The following is a 14801-nucleotide window of genomic DNA, read 5'->3' as shown; positions in this document are numbered from 1 at the left end:
GATGATGTTTATTTGGTTAACCTTTCATTCAGGGAACATAAACCATATTTATTGAAAATAAAACGTGCTCAATGGATCACTATAGACTTAAAATAGAATAGGGATTTTGCCCAAGTCTATTTGATTAATGTTGACATGTTTCATACAGGAAACATAGGAACTAGAACAACATGCATGATTTAGAATCTGTAAGTTGCATTCATTCTAATAAAATACAGATTTGATATCTTACATAAAATTAGATCATAACTATTTATTTATTGCACATTGATATTTATGGAGCATAGAATTGCACGTGGATGATTGTTGCAAATACAATAAATTAGAATCAGACTAGTGAATTTAAGTCCAGGTCTATCTGACTTTTCTAGACATCCTTCCACCCAGGGAACATTATGTCTATTTTTATTATATTTTAAAACACCACAAGCATAGCTAATATTTGGTTGCACATTGTTTTTTGTGATGAACCAACAGTTTAGTCAATAACATATTTGCTCATATTGATAATATATTGAGCAAGTGTCTGGAAATAGTCAAGACAGATATTAAAGACACTGAAAATGATAAATTGTTATCTAGTACAATACAAATGTGATTGTAGTTTAAGCATACCAATACATACTTCTTTTAAATATGTCCAGTTTAAATCAGGACAGTAATTCTTAGAAGCCTGAAATATTTTTCCAGAACAGCAAATTGCTGTAAATATTTAATTATTTTTTTACTGATAAATAATTCTCCAATGCTCTAACAGACATGGAGACAGTAAGAATGGAGCACTGTTCTAAATACAGTTGATAGCTTGTGACAACTCTTTTTACTTATATTAAATTTCATGGTCAGTTTACTTATGACAAGAAGAACATGAATATTATAAGTATGAACTGCTATAACCAATTGTTTGTTTTTGTCGGCAGTAAGGAAACAAAGGCTTTTATATGTTTTTATGTAAACATTAGATTGTCTATTGAATAAAGAATTTAGGGGATGCCATGATGCATTTCACAAAGACTCATTCAAGGTAATGGCTTATATATTGATTACATAATTCAGAGTGTACATTGCCAATGCATTTATTAAATATAATATGTACTAATTCTGTTTTGTTTTGAGTACAAAAAAAAAAAAAAAAAAAAAAAAAAAAAAAAAAAAAAAAAAAAAAAAAAAAAAAAAAAAAAAAAAAAAAAAAAAAAAAAAAAGAGGTGATAACGTAAGACTTAAGAGACTATCTTACCCTCACTATATGGGAATCACTGTCAAATTATACATATATCTTCCAATCATGAAAGCAAAAGGAGTTTGGATGCTCTTTTAAAGATAGAAAATTATGCCTTAATTTACATCTTAAGTTTTCTAAGCAATGCCAACAGATGGGCAAGTTTCTGCTATAAGGATTCATTCATTGGGTCCGTTTTATTCTTATTGTGAGATTGGTAGAACCCAACAGTTTATGCAATGGCTACACATTGTTTTTCCTAGAGTTAAATATTGATTCAGAATTCTGAAGTATAGAGGACTCAAATATGCTGATTTATAGAAACAAGATTATCATTAATTTAGATCTTGTAAAAAAATTAGTAAAATATTGGTAAATAAATAAATAAGATTTAAAGCATTGTGGATGCAGGATTTATTTAAAATGCTAGACATGGTCTAGGAAATTGAAGTAGTTCTCAAGATTTGAAACTATCTATTATACAGCTCTTTATATAAACCTTTTATTTAGTCAGTCTTTACAAGATGCAGAAAAAAAAAAAAAAGAAGAGGTTTTTTTTGGAGTAACACATGATGTACCAATATAAACATATAATATATATACATTTCAATTGGTTCTCAAATTTTAGCACCAGTGTAGAAGCAGTTAATCTTACAGCAAAATGTAGGAAAAGCAATTTATTTAAAAGACTGATTAATAGTTAGCAAATAGCTTTCAATAGTCTAAGAATAGTACATGGAAGTAAAATATAGTATGATAATTCCATGATTATATCAAATCAAATGCGAGACATTTTCTTAATATTATACCTAAATATTAAAATGTCACTGTTTATGTTTATTTTTGCTCATTATAAGCATAAAGTTACAAAAATCTAGTCTGGTCAAAGTCAAGTTGTATATTATCTATATGCAGGAAGGTTTTCCGAATGCATGTGATTTTAACCTCGGAATTGATGGTAATTATTCACTTTTCAATTTCCATATTACCAGCCAGAATAATATAAATATATAGCATACAGTTAGTATCTTATGCAAGAATATGCTACACAAAATTGAAATGTGTTTATTTTAAACAATTACTTTGAATTTTGATTCAATATTGTTTTGAAAGATGTGATTATTTAAATCACATTAATTTTGTTTTTGCCAAATCTGGGGACAAATGCAAAATTCTTCTGAGTGACTAAGTTAACCAAATGACTGGGTTGAAGTCACAAAATACTACCAAAAGCTGTTTGGTTGATATATACATGTATTGAATCATATCAGAATGTATAGGATTCAGATGAGGTGAACCAAGACAGAAATAAAATGAGCATTTTTGATAGTGAAACCATTTCTGAAATAACTAAGAACACTTAAGGATACTGCAAGTTGGTACAAGTGTTTTCCATATTGCCAAACAAGTGTTTTTCTTTAAATACAACTATAGAACTATATTTGACAAGTTGCATTTTAGTATTTCTGATAGCGAAATAATTTCTGAAATTAATATAAACAATTGTCAAGAGCAACATACAAGAGTTGTTCATTATGTCAAATTTTTGTTTCTTTAAATTTGGAACTGTACATGGCAAGATATTCTAGAAAGTTAACCGTTGTGAATGTTAATTATAAATATCAAAACATTTTATTTTAGACAGATTTTTCATAGCTGGAGAAAATCATCTGTTAGCATTCTTTTTGGACTTATAAGGACAACAATCATGGCTTTAATTCAGCTCAACATCCAAATGTTCTGTGGAAGCAGTATATCAATGGAAACATGTATACTGAAACTTTTCCACTGATTTGTCCATTTCTGTATTTTTACACTTGAGTAGTCCATTACAAAACAAAAATATTGTTCATGGTTGAAATGGTAGACATTGTATTCAAAGGTTCTACCACTCATAGAAATTTTATCAGATTTTTTAAATTTAGTCAGTTTAGAGAATTGTCATTATACAATAGTACAGGACTTCTCTTGATGAAAATATTTTATTCTAAATCTATGAAATATTAAAAGTAGTATATCTAGCAGAGAAGCAAATTCTCAGGGACTATAACTTTAAAAAAGTTTAAAGATTAATCCAGATTTAACATAATCATGAAACAACTTTGGTTTGAGTCTTTAATAAACTTTGATTGTATTAAGGACACCTATTTACAAAGTATATTTTAATGGTTTATAATTCTTTAATTAAGTAGAAAAGAATTTATTTCGAAAGATGTGATATTGATCAGGTTATCAAAAGACGACAGCAATCATATATTATCTGTTATTATATTAATATAGAGAAAACAATGGAAAGTTAAAGAAAGGTAATAATGTTTCCAAATAAACTTAATTTTCAAAGTGGAAAGTAATGAAATTAAGGTTGGATTAGTTCTTGTCGATTTGTACAAGCAACAAGAACAACCTATTCAGAAATAAATGCTTATTTACTGTTGCATAAATATTACAACACATTTAGCTCATAATGAAGGAGCTTTAATATAATTATTTCTATACTGACCTGCAGATTATTTATTCATCAGATATAGAAATATGGGGTATATATATACATGTGAGTGCCATTGAGACAACTCTACATCAAGTCTATTAATTTTGCATACTTGTATTTATACAATCTGCAAAGTTTGCCATTGATACATATAGTTATGCAGCATAGCTTCATTGTATAATAAATTCAGTAATTTTGGTTTTTACTAATATCCGTATTTACAAAATTTAATGGAGTTACTTTTTAAAAAATTTCACATAATTTTTTATATGTTGAAATTGTATGTGTGTGAGAGAATTTATCCTCCACCAAATGAAATACTGCTTGTTAATCAGTAAATATTCTATATAATATAAATGTAATTTCATGGTAAGTATATTTAACCAAATTCATATAAAATGGTAATTTTTGAAATCTCAAGAAGAGATTTTATATGAATTTATAGGGTTAAATATACTTACCACAATCCACCACCACCCCTGGAATAAATTCAGTTTTTTTGTTCACTTAATTGAAATTATTCAATTAAACGACAAATTAAAACTAAAGCTAGTGTATGTTACACAGGTGAACTATGACGTAGGTGAGTACATCTCATGGATGTAATTTTTAATCACCTAGTTAATTGCGATGAGAACATGTTGTGAAAGCAAACATATTCTATATAATATAAATGTAATTTCATGGTAAGTATATTTAACCCTATAAATTCATATAAAATCTCTTCTTGAGATTTCAAAAATTACCATTTTATAATTTTGAGATACATGTATTTCATCATTTTACAATTTTAAGATATTTCATCATATTAACACTGAAATAGTGTGATTATGTTGAGCAATTTTATTGTTTCCAACACTGCAAGTGAGACAAATAGTAATAAAATTGATGGTTAAATGTGTAATGAAGAAATTTTTATATCTGTCCATATTTTTGTAGGTTTGATGCCAGTTGGTGGATTTGAAAACAAGTCAAGAAATAACAGTTTGTACCTTATGTTAATGTTACTTATATATATATATGTGTGTGTGTGTGGGGGGTAGATGTTGATATAAGAACCTTACAACACAGACAGATGAAAGAAAAAGATATACAAATACAGATGTCAATTGATAAAATAAATTGAAATAATACTAGTTTCACCTCTCCATAATTAAAACATACAAATTGGAATCCATGGAAGGCACTTTGATATCTCAACTATAAGAATTGTCAAATACTTTTTTTAAAGAGAAAATGTAAGTGTAATTTTAAAATTGTGTCTGCAGTTGGTTATCCATTTTCAATATCATGGTTTTGCCAAATTCTGCATATCATCTTTTAGAAAGTGTGTAACTTATTAAATATTTAAAGGAGTAGGTCCGGTAAGGACAGATTTTGGCCTCAAATTTTAGATTCATCTGACAAAAGATTTTGACCACTTTATAAACACTTAAGTGTCTATTTCATTTGATTCAATTAATTTATGTGAAAGATTTTAACTAATTTAGTCATTAAAAACATCTGATTCAGGCTTAAATATGAAAAATCTACCAAACATGCCGAAAAATGTCACTTTTCAGATGGTTTTTGTCAAAAATAAAAGTGGCCGCATCCGTGTTCATCCTCAACCTTTATATATATGTTAATGTATTATCATCAAATACAACTTACATTCCAATATTTAGGATGAACGCAACTGCGGCCACTTTCGTTTTACACGGAAACCGTCTAATCTTTAACTAAAATACCAGAATTATGAAGATTTCAGTAATTTAGCATGACTTATTGGTGCTAGTACCCAATATATGTGCATTGTATTGTCAAAAACAGCCCATATTTATGAAGCAGAAGCATTCTACTGTCCATTAAATAACTAAAAGTTTACATTTTAACAATTTTGTAAAACTGCTATATTTTGGGGCCAAAAAGGGGTCTTACTGAACCTACTCCTTTGTGGTTAACATGTACCCATGGCATCTACAAATACTAATCCTGCAAATAGTAATGAATCCACAGAAGGCCGGCCGGTGTTCTGGAGTAATTAGACTGTAAAAATCTGAAATTAAGAAACGCATGCTTATCATGAGATCATATTGCAACTGATTATTTTTTGTTTATACTTGATTTGATTTTCATGTTGGAATTTATTGCAGGTCAAGGTTTCCAGAGGTACTCAGCTTTACAGAATGGTCAAATCAGTGAAAGGGGAGATCAACCAACACATCCCTTTCAGCAAAGAAACTATGGTAACCAGCAGGAAAATGGTCAAAAGCCAATCAATCAGTCAAATACTGGAGCATCATTCACCACAAATAGAAATTCTTTTTCTAATATAAATCAAATGGGAGATTCTTCCAGACCAATGAAACAGCAAACTAAGGGAAATAACTCCGTTCCACAGCAACAGAGTGTTCTTTACCTAAAAGGAGGATATGCAAGTCAAAGTAAGACAAGTTATGTTGATCAGAGTAAAGTCAACCAACCAAGAAGATTTCCAAGTGCTACCATCACATCTGCAAATCAAAGAGTCTGTAGTACTAATTTCGGACTTCAGTATGGTCAGGAACAAGGAAACAAAAGAAATCAGCAGCAACCTACACAAACTCCAATGGTTAAAACATATCAAGGTCTTCAAAATAATCAACAGAATTATAGAAGTTATAAACAAAACACTCAGCAGAGCTATGGATCAGCCCAAAACACTCAACACAGCTATGGATCAGCCCAAAACACTCAGCAGAGCTATGGATCAGCCCAAAATACTCAGCAGAGCTATGGATCAGCCCAAAACACTCAGCAGACCCATGGATCAGCCCAGCAACAAGGTTATCAACAGAGCTCTAAAAGTAATCAACAAAATAAACCTTTCAACAAAGTTGCCATGCCAAGTATGTTTCAACAAGAAAGGTAAGCACTGCTATATTTGTTGTTTAACTTACCTTTCTTCTGTTTCCTGTAGTTATCTTTCTTCAATTATCATAGATATAGGAAGATGTGGTGTGAGTGCCAATGAGACAACTCTCCATCCAAATAACAATTTATAAAAGAAAACCATTATAGGTCAATGTACGGCCTTCAACACGGAGCCTTGGCTCACACCGAACAACAAGCTATAAAGAACCCCCAAAATTACTAGTGTAAAACCATTCAAACGGGAAAACCAACGGTCTAATCTTTATAAAAAACAAGAAACGAGAAACACGTATAAATTACATAAACATATGACAACTACTGTACATTGGATTCCTGACTTAGGACAGGTGCAAACATTTGCAGTGGGATTAAACATTTTAATGGTACCGAACCTTCTCCCTGTTTCAGAAAAATAGTATAACATCACAACATAGAAAAACACATAGCCTATTAAAGACTCATTTTGTTCTTGTAGTAAATTCATAATCATTATCTTAAGCATTTTCAATTGGAGAATTAATGGTCATAAAATATGTGAATTTTTTGGGGTTTATTTGGCACTATAACCACCCCTTTTTTATCGCAGATTTATTATTAAATTAAAAATAGATGGGTTTTTTATTTGTTATTTTTTGTTTTTTTTATTCAAGTGGTACAAGGGGTAGCCCTTTTACTGGCGGTATTCCTATTGACAAGAGTCCAGCTAGGGGTGTTGTTTATCCTGGAAAGGTTTTTAGTAATGGATCCCAAACCAGAGATAGCTTTCAGAAAGAGGTGTAGTATTTTTAATTTATTCCATATTAAAAAATATCCAAATTAAATAGCTCTTGCTTGATAAGAAAGTAATAATACGTACTTCAACACTAATATGATTGATAATGTACAATTTTATAGAATTTCAATGTTTTATTTTTTTTTTATTTTGGGGTCAGATCACAAATTGAAAATCATTATCTATTTAATCAAATTTTTGGACTTTCACAGCTTTCCAAAAAATATACTAAAGTAAGTTTAACTTCATAGAAACCAGATATGAGTTGTACATGTATCACCATTTTACATACAAATTTAAATTTTTTAAAGTCTTGTAGTGAAACGCATCAATTAAAGAAACTCTTTTCTCTACATGATGTAGAGTCAGATCCTTGCTATAGGAGCCTTGGACATGATCTGTTTTTCAAGATTATTGAAAAATTTCAGACAGATTGAAAATGCTTCATTTTCTTGATGAAATTCCATTGGGAACACTAAAACTAAAAAAATATATAAAGGAAACAGCCAAGTTCATTTAGATTCAACTTTACCTAATAAGATTTTTGCTGAGTTGAAAAATTGAAAACACTTTATTTTCTTGATGTACTTTCATTGGGAACACTCAAACTAAAAAGAATCTAAAAGAAACAGCCCAATTCACATTTAGATTCAACTTTTGTCACTTAATAAAATTTTTGCTGAGTTGAAAAAACGGCTATATTTTTTAAAAACTGAAATGTTTATTTTTATTTCAGAAACAGCAGAACAAAAAGCCTAGCGAGAGGAAGATAGACCCAAGTTTACATGTGATGACTCTTCATCTCTCGAGCGTGCCTCACTGGGCCAAGTATAGAGATAACATCAATATGATATTTGAAGTATTTGGTAAATATTAATGTTATAACAGGTTCTGTATTGGCAATATGGTCACACAAAGACTCCATGAGGTCCTTAATTTATATGCTTATATGGGCAAGAAGATGGTAACCTATTACAGTAATGAGAATATATGATATAAAATTATAAAAAGAAAAGTAGGGTTTAAGCCAGCAAATTTTTTTATAGATTTGCAATATCTGACAGACATATATTTTGGAGAAGACGTTACTAAGTTGAAAAATTAACTAATTGTGTCTAATCAATTTGTCATTTTTGAACAGTAAAATATTTTAAACTAATATCTGACAAAAAGATTAAAGACCGGAGTAGCAAACAATACCTCCTGTAAGAACTGTGACACCCGTATATGACATGGAAACCAGGCGTAAAAACCATACTTTATCCTGGCGGCGTTGCAGTGTTTACAAAATGCATGTCCAGGCGTCAACCAGGCGTAAACCAAGCGTAACTGAGGCGTAAACCAGGCGTAAAATTAGGCGTAATATTTAAATGAGTAAGCCTGGTTCACAAAAAAATAGGCGTAATATGCAAAAGAGTACGCCTGGTCAATAAATAAACCAGGCGTAATATCCTTACATAATACTACACTTATTTTAGTTCAGTGTATTAACCTAGCTGTGTACTTTTGTGTATTTGATACAAACTTCTGTACTGTTGCTTTTATTTCTTATTGTTTGACAACAAACTTGAAATATTAACCATTGAAGAAGCTAATATAGAAATAAATACATTTTAGGCAGACACTGGCTCAAATAAGATTAAGTTTAAATAAGAATTATGACAATTATTTTTTCTTGAAATAAAAGTAGTATTTTAACTAAGTTGTTTTTGAAAATTATTGTCTTTTGAACTAAAATATAAATGATAATACATGTATTGCAATTTAACTTCAAAGATTTTAATGTTATTATCGAAGGATACAGGTTTTGGGATTTCAAAATCTCTGATAGAACATAATACTTAATAACTTAGTTATACTCACATTATTATTATTTACCAAGTATTACTACTTTCCTTTTATTTCACAATTTTCATTAATTTATTTGATTCAGTATTTTTAATTTCAGATTCTTCCAAAAAACACAAAACAAGCTAATTATCCCTGAATATATGAAGCTGCCATGTGTCCAACTCTTGCAAACTAAAACCAAAGAGCCAAATTTTGAAAAAAAATCCCATGATCCTTTAAACAAAGCATTATGGGTATTTCTGTTTACGCCATACCAACAGTTTTAAGCCCGTAAGAAAATTTACGACTTGCTTATTTCAATTTACGCCCGTAAGAAAACTTACGCCTTGCTTATTTCAATTAACGCCAGGTTAATTGCTTTTTTCTACACCCGTAAGGACTACAAATTTATGTTTCCTGTTTCCTTTTGCCTGGATCAGACTCGTAACTAACACTTACGCCTGGTTTATGCCTTATTTCCAGGTGTAATACGCCTTATAATTTCGTACCGGCATCCATAATTAAGATTTTAATCTTTGTGTAAAGCCAATTTGTTACATTAGCTCTATAAGTACATACAGATTGCAGACATATTAATCATTATATTATTTCCTCCATTAGGTATTATAGATTCAGCTGTTATCAGAGATGCTACAGGCACCCACAGAGAATTTATACTGAGAGATGAGCAACATCATTTGAAGTGTGTCTTCTATGAGATCGTAAGTATTGTTATGCTCAATAGACTTTTCTGTTGGTATGCCCAGCAAAGGTACTCTTTACTCTGCAATTAAAACAACATGTAGGTGCCAATAACAATGCTTAACAATTGTATTATGGTTATCTTAAGTTGTAAGAATAATTTATTTTAATAAATATATATCATAAAACATTTGAATAATTCAAAACAAAGTACGTAATTGTTTGCTGAAAGATGATACTTGTACATACATTTACTTGTCAGATCATTTTTCTGAACAAATTTGTTTTTTATTCATTACCGTCTTTTGGTGTGTATATTGCGCATTTGTGTATAGTGTGCACCCCCTTTGTGGTCCAAGAAACGAGAGAAAAAAAGTTTATTGGTCATATAATACTCCTAGACATTTTCGGAAAAGTTACAGCTCCAAAATCGGCAAACAGGAAGTTTATCGGTAAACAGGAAGTTTTGTAAATGGACACCAATGTCGGAGAATTCCGTACGGAATACGTAATTAATATGAAATTGAAAGTATTCTGACAAATGAATAAGAATTTCATTAGATTAAGATAAATATTTTAAACCCAAATTTAATAAATTGTTTGAGTATCAAGGACAAGATTAAATGTCCAAATTATTGTTCTGATTCAAACAATAAAATAATTACGAATCAGTCTAATAATTATAATTAATGTCATTAGTGCTGTAATAAATTGTTAAACTCTCTTTGTTTTTATTTTTTTGTTTGATGATTCTAGCTGTTAATCCGGATTATCACACCTCAATCAGAGACATATAATACAATATATGTCTCTGCCTCAATCAACGGATCTAATCGATGTCAAAACAAATCAGTGACAGGTTAACCTTGTTCCTAAGTAAATTTGTTCAGGTTACAATTATGGGATTATCATGTTTTCAATCATAATTTCTTGAATTGTTTCAAACAGTTGTTTAAAAGTTGAAAAGTTACAAGTAAAAACATATTTTTCCTAATAAAATTTTCATAGAGTAAATCATCACTTTACAATATTAAGTCACATGACTGACCCACATGACTTGTGATCACCTGATAAATACATTAGAAAAAAATGGTGGTTTATCTGGTCAAAACGAGCGTGGTTTATTCAATTTTAATACACTTTTCTTCAACTCTCTATAATGAACACATACAAAAACAGTAAGTTATGACAACAAGGAACACAGAAGCTAATTTAATCGACAGCAAAAGCTTTATTGTGTCTTTATTAAGACTTGGCAAATTTCCGGATTGCAAAACAGATGGACAAATTTACACAATAAAGGTAACAACAAAGATATAAAATGTATTTAATTTGAATAAAACATGACAAATCAAAAACAATACGATACATATTACAATTATAACATGTAAAACATAAAAACAATCAAGGTACAAAAAAAATGTATTAGCAAAAATATTCCATATTCTTCACTTCACTTGGAAATTTCCTTGTCGGAGTTTGGACCTGTAAAAAAGACTAAGAAATTGTTTGTAGTCATGTATAACACGCACCCCTCCTACAAGAAGCATGACCTAGGGTATAAATGTGCGCGTTATACATACCAAAAGATGCTAATAATTATATTGAATGATGTTTTGTTTTTTTTTAAATATTTTAATAGAGAGTAATAACAATTATTTCCTATTTTAACTTTTGAAACTGGCAGCAAAAATTACAAAGTATGGTAGAGTTGAATGTGTCTACATGTATATGCAAATCAAAAATAATATAAGAATTATAGTTTGTTTTATAACAAATTATGTTTGATATAGGATTGTATTAAGACAAGTTTTCTTTATGATTTACAGGATAGAGAATTACAAAAGTTAATAAGAGGACACTGGCATAGGTATGTATACTCTTTAGGTGGTATAACATATGAGGTCAATCCCCTAATTAGGCTGTAAGTGTTTCCTGAGGTAGATGATAAGACATATCTTTTGCTGTGTAAGTGCAACATGTCCAATAATAGTTTGTCTCAAAAATTGTTCTGATCCAATCCTAAACCCAAATTTTCTTATTACCTGACCTTGCCTTAAGGTCAATGTGAGCTTTTCTCATCACTTGGCTTAATTCTGTCGTCTGTCATCTGTCAGCTATCTGGCATCGTCCGTTAACTTTTACAAAAATCTTCTCCTCTGAAACTACTTAGACCCATTTAACCAAATTTGGCCATAATTATCATTAGCTAGGGTATCTAGTTTAAAAAATGTGTCTGATGAACCTGCCTTCCAACCAACAGGGCCTGAGTGAACATGGCTAAAAATAGAACAAAGAAGTAACAAGCTGTGCTTGGTTTATATCTCTGAAACTAAAGCATTTAGAGCAAATCTGACAGGCATTAGCAGGACTACATTGCCATACTGTAAGTCTTTAAAGTGTGTATTTTACATTGTACATTACTGCAAGGAACAGGTTGTGAAGTTGCATAGAATAACAATGTTTACTGTAGTTGCAGTGGAACTTTGTCAAGTTTCTAATGTGTATTTATTATTTTACAGATGTGTTGGTACATATGATATCAAAAATGGATGTTTTAAGTGTGTATCCGTCAGAGCTGCTACTATGGAGGAGAAAAATCATGGACAACAGCTGGCAAAATCTACAAATGAATTGTTAAAACAGATGACAAGGCATCTGCCAGAACAATGATCCTGATACTGAATTTAATCTAGAAATGGATATTAATATTCCATAATTGCATATTATTGTATATGTAATAATCTATGGGGAGAAAAAGTGAATTATTTATATTTTATTTTCACATCTCAAAGTTGAAATCAGTAAAACGAATACTTTCAGAATGTTAAAGATTAATAAATCTATAAAATAAGGGAAAAGTGGCTTGATTCTAATGTATTCAAATATGTGATGTCCAACAAGTGTCAATCATAAAATGTGTTTAAACAGTACAAGTAAATGATTGAGGGGTAAAAAATAAACCATCTGTTTATTTACATGTATGGGATAATGAAGAACAACGTTTATCTTAAGAATACAAGAAATTTAGTATGCTTACCCCAGAATATAAGTACTGCTCTATTCAGTGGTTTTTAAAACTTTATCTTACTTTGATAAAAAAAAAAAAAATTTAAGTGCTGTAGCATATTTAGCTCATCACAAAAAATGTATGGGACCATTTAGTAGACTTTTTGTTTGTTTAGTGTTATACATTTATGTTCCTCCTTTAAGATGCACCTGAGTTATGTTCCCTGAAAATGAGGAAAACTGCACATTTTTTTATGGTTGAAAACTTTAGTTTGCTTTGAAAAAAATCTTATGACAGAAGCGACTATAAAAAAAATAAACAATACAGAATAGGTTCTCCTTTTCAATGTATGTATTTCATTATCCAAATATGTGCCACTGGACATAAAGCAAATAATAATATATCAATCCTTTGATAAATGTATTAGTAGTTTGATAATTGGATTTAAATTTGGGTTTTAGAAATTAAATAGCACAGGGATTACGCCTCTATAAACTTCGTATTTTGAATTCCCTAGGATTTCTTTGATTAAAATTTGTATATGATGTCCTCATTTACTTGTTATAGTTAAACCTGATATCAATGCCTCCTCTTATCTGGGGTATTTTTATCACAAACTTTTCCTGAGTTATTCCCCTTTATTAATAATGCCTTTAAATTTCTACATGTTGATATAGATTTTACACATGTTACAATGATGTGAACTACAAAGGAATTCAAAGAGCATCTGTTTGGTTGTGCCAAATATTTACTTATCTTTACTATTGTGCTTTTATATTGTTATTAACAAAGTTTCATGTGATAATAGTTATCAAAGGTACCAGGATTATAATTTAATACGCCAGACGCGCGTTTCGTCTACATAAGACTCATCAGTGACGCTCAAATCAAAATATTTATAAAGCCAAACAAGTTCAAAGTTGAAGAGCATTGATGATCCAAAATTCCAAAAAGTTGTGCCAAATACGGCTAAGGTAATCTATGCCAGGGATAAGAAAATCCTTAGTTTTTCGACAAATTCGATAAAATTGTTATATAATGTTAAAACTTTTTGTTGTTGATAATTAATTAAAACATTACTGATAGTTAGTTTTTATTTTGTTTTTTCAATAACAAAGGTAAACTGGTATCTAAAAAGTGGTATATACATAATCAATTAAATGGTAAAAGTTTACTGCACTTGATACACATTTTCACAGTTAAGTCTCTTCAGATATGCTCCATCAACATTGAACGACAAAATTTCTTCCTATGTGACGTTTACATTTTGTGACATCAGACACACAAAGCAATGAATGTGTTTTTAATTTGAAAGATGCTTTTGTGCTTTTTTGTAAATGATTGTATGTTTTAAGATTGTAACACAGTGATGACTGTTGTACCCATATTTTGACTATTTTATTTATTATGTCTGTTTTGTTCAAGCATCGTTGTAAATATAACAGAATTTGATGAGACTGTCGTACAAGTGAGAGGTTTAGCGCTATAAAAGCAGGTTCAATCCACCATTTTCTACATTTGCAAATGCCTATACCAAGTCAGGAATATGACAGTTTTTTGTTCATTCTTTTGAAGTGTTTTGTCATTTGATTTTGCCATGTGATTAGGGACTTTCTGATTGAATTTTCCTCGGAGTTCAGTATTTTTGTGATTTTACTTTTTCCTTAAACATTTGAAAACAAAAACTTTATTAAAGAGCTGATAAAATTGAAATGGACCAAAAGTATTGCTAAATTCAGACAAGAAAGCCGAGATATGCATAAGGGAGATAATTAGTTCATTCAAATTATTTCCCTTGTTTTATTACAAAAAAATACAATAAATAAATTATAATATCTGTATGTTCATGCCAGCATACAAGTGTTTAGCTAGTGAATAAGATTGC

General features: G+C 29.9%; 1 protein-coding gene across 1 annotated transcript in view; it reads left to right on the top strand.

Annotated features, from left to right (window-relative positions):
• Window positions 1-13715, top strand: part of LOC143062700 (uncharacterized) — a 31000-nt gene extending 17285 nt beyond the window's left edge. The window contains exons 3-9 of the mRNA XM_076234452.1: window positions 4647-4691; window positions 5843-6596; window positions 7253-7376; window positions 8111-8240; window positions 9826-9926; window positions 11736-11776; window positions 12429-13715. Coding sequence (XP_076090567.1) covers window positions 4647-4691; window positions 5843-6596; window positions 7253-7376; window positions 8111-8240; window positions 9826-9926; window positions 11736-11776; window positions 12429-12579 — 1346 coding nt within the window. The 3' untranslated portion in view covers window positions 12580-13715. The remainder of the gene's footprint in view (window positions 1-4646; window positions 4692-5842; window positions 6597-7252; window positions 7377-8110; window positions 8241-9825; window positions 9927-11735; window positions 11777-12428) is intronic.
• The last annotated feature ends 1086 nt before the right edge of the window (window positions 13716-14801 follow it).

The sequence above is a fragment of the Mytilus galloprovincialis genome, chromosome 2 (assembly GCF_965363235.1).
Source record: "Mytilus galloprovincialis chromosome 2, xbMytGall1.hap1.1, whole genome shotgun sequence".
Taxonomy (NCBI): Eukaryota; Metazoa; Mollusca; class Bivalvia; order Mytilida; family Mytilidae; genus Mytilus; species Mytilus galloprovincialis.
The sequence above is the reverse complement of the archived record's forward strand: the minus strand, read 5'-3'. Positions and strand labels throughout refer to the sequence as shown.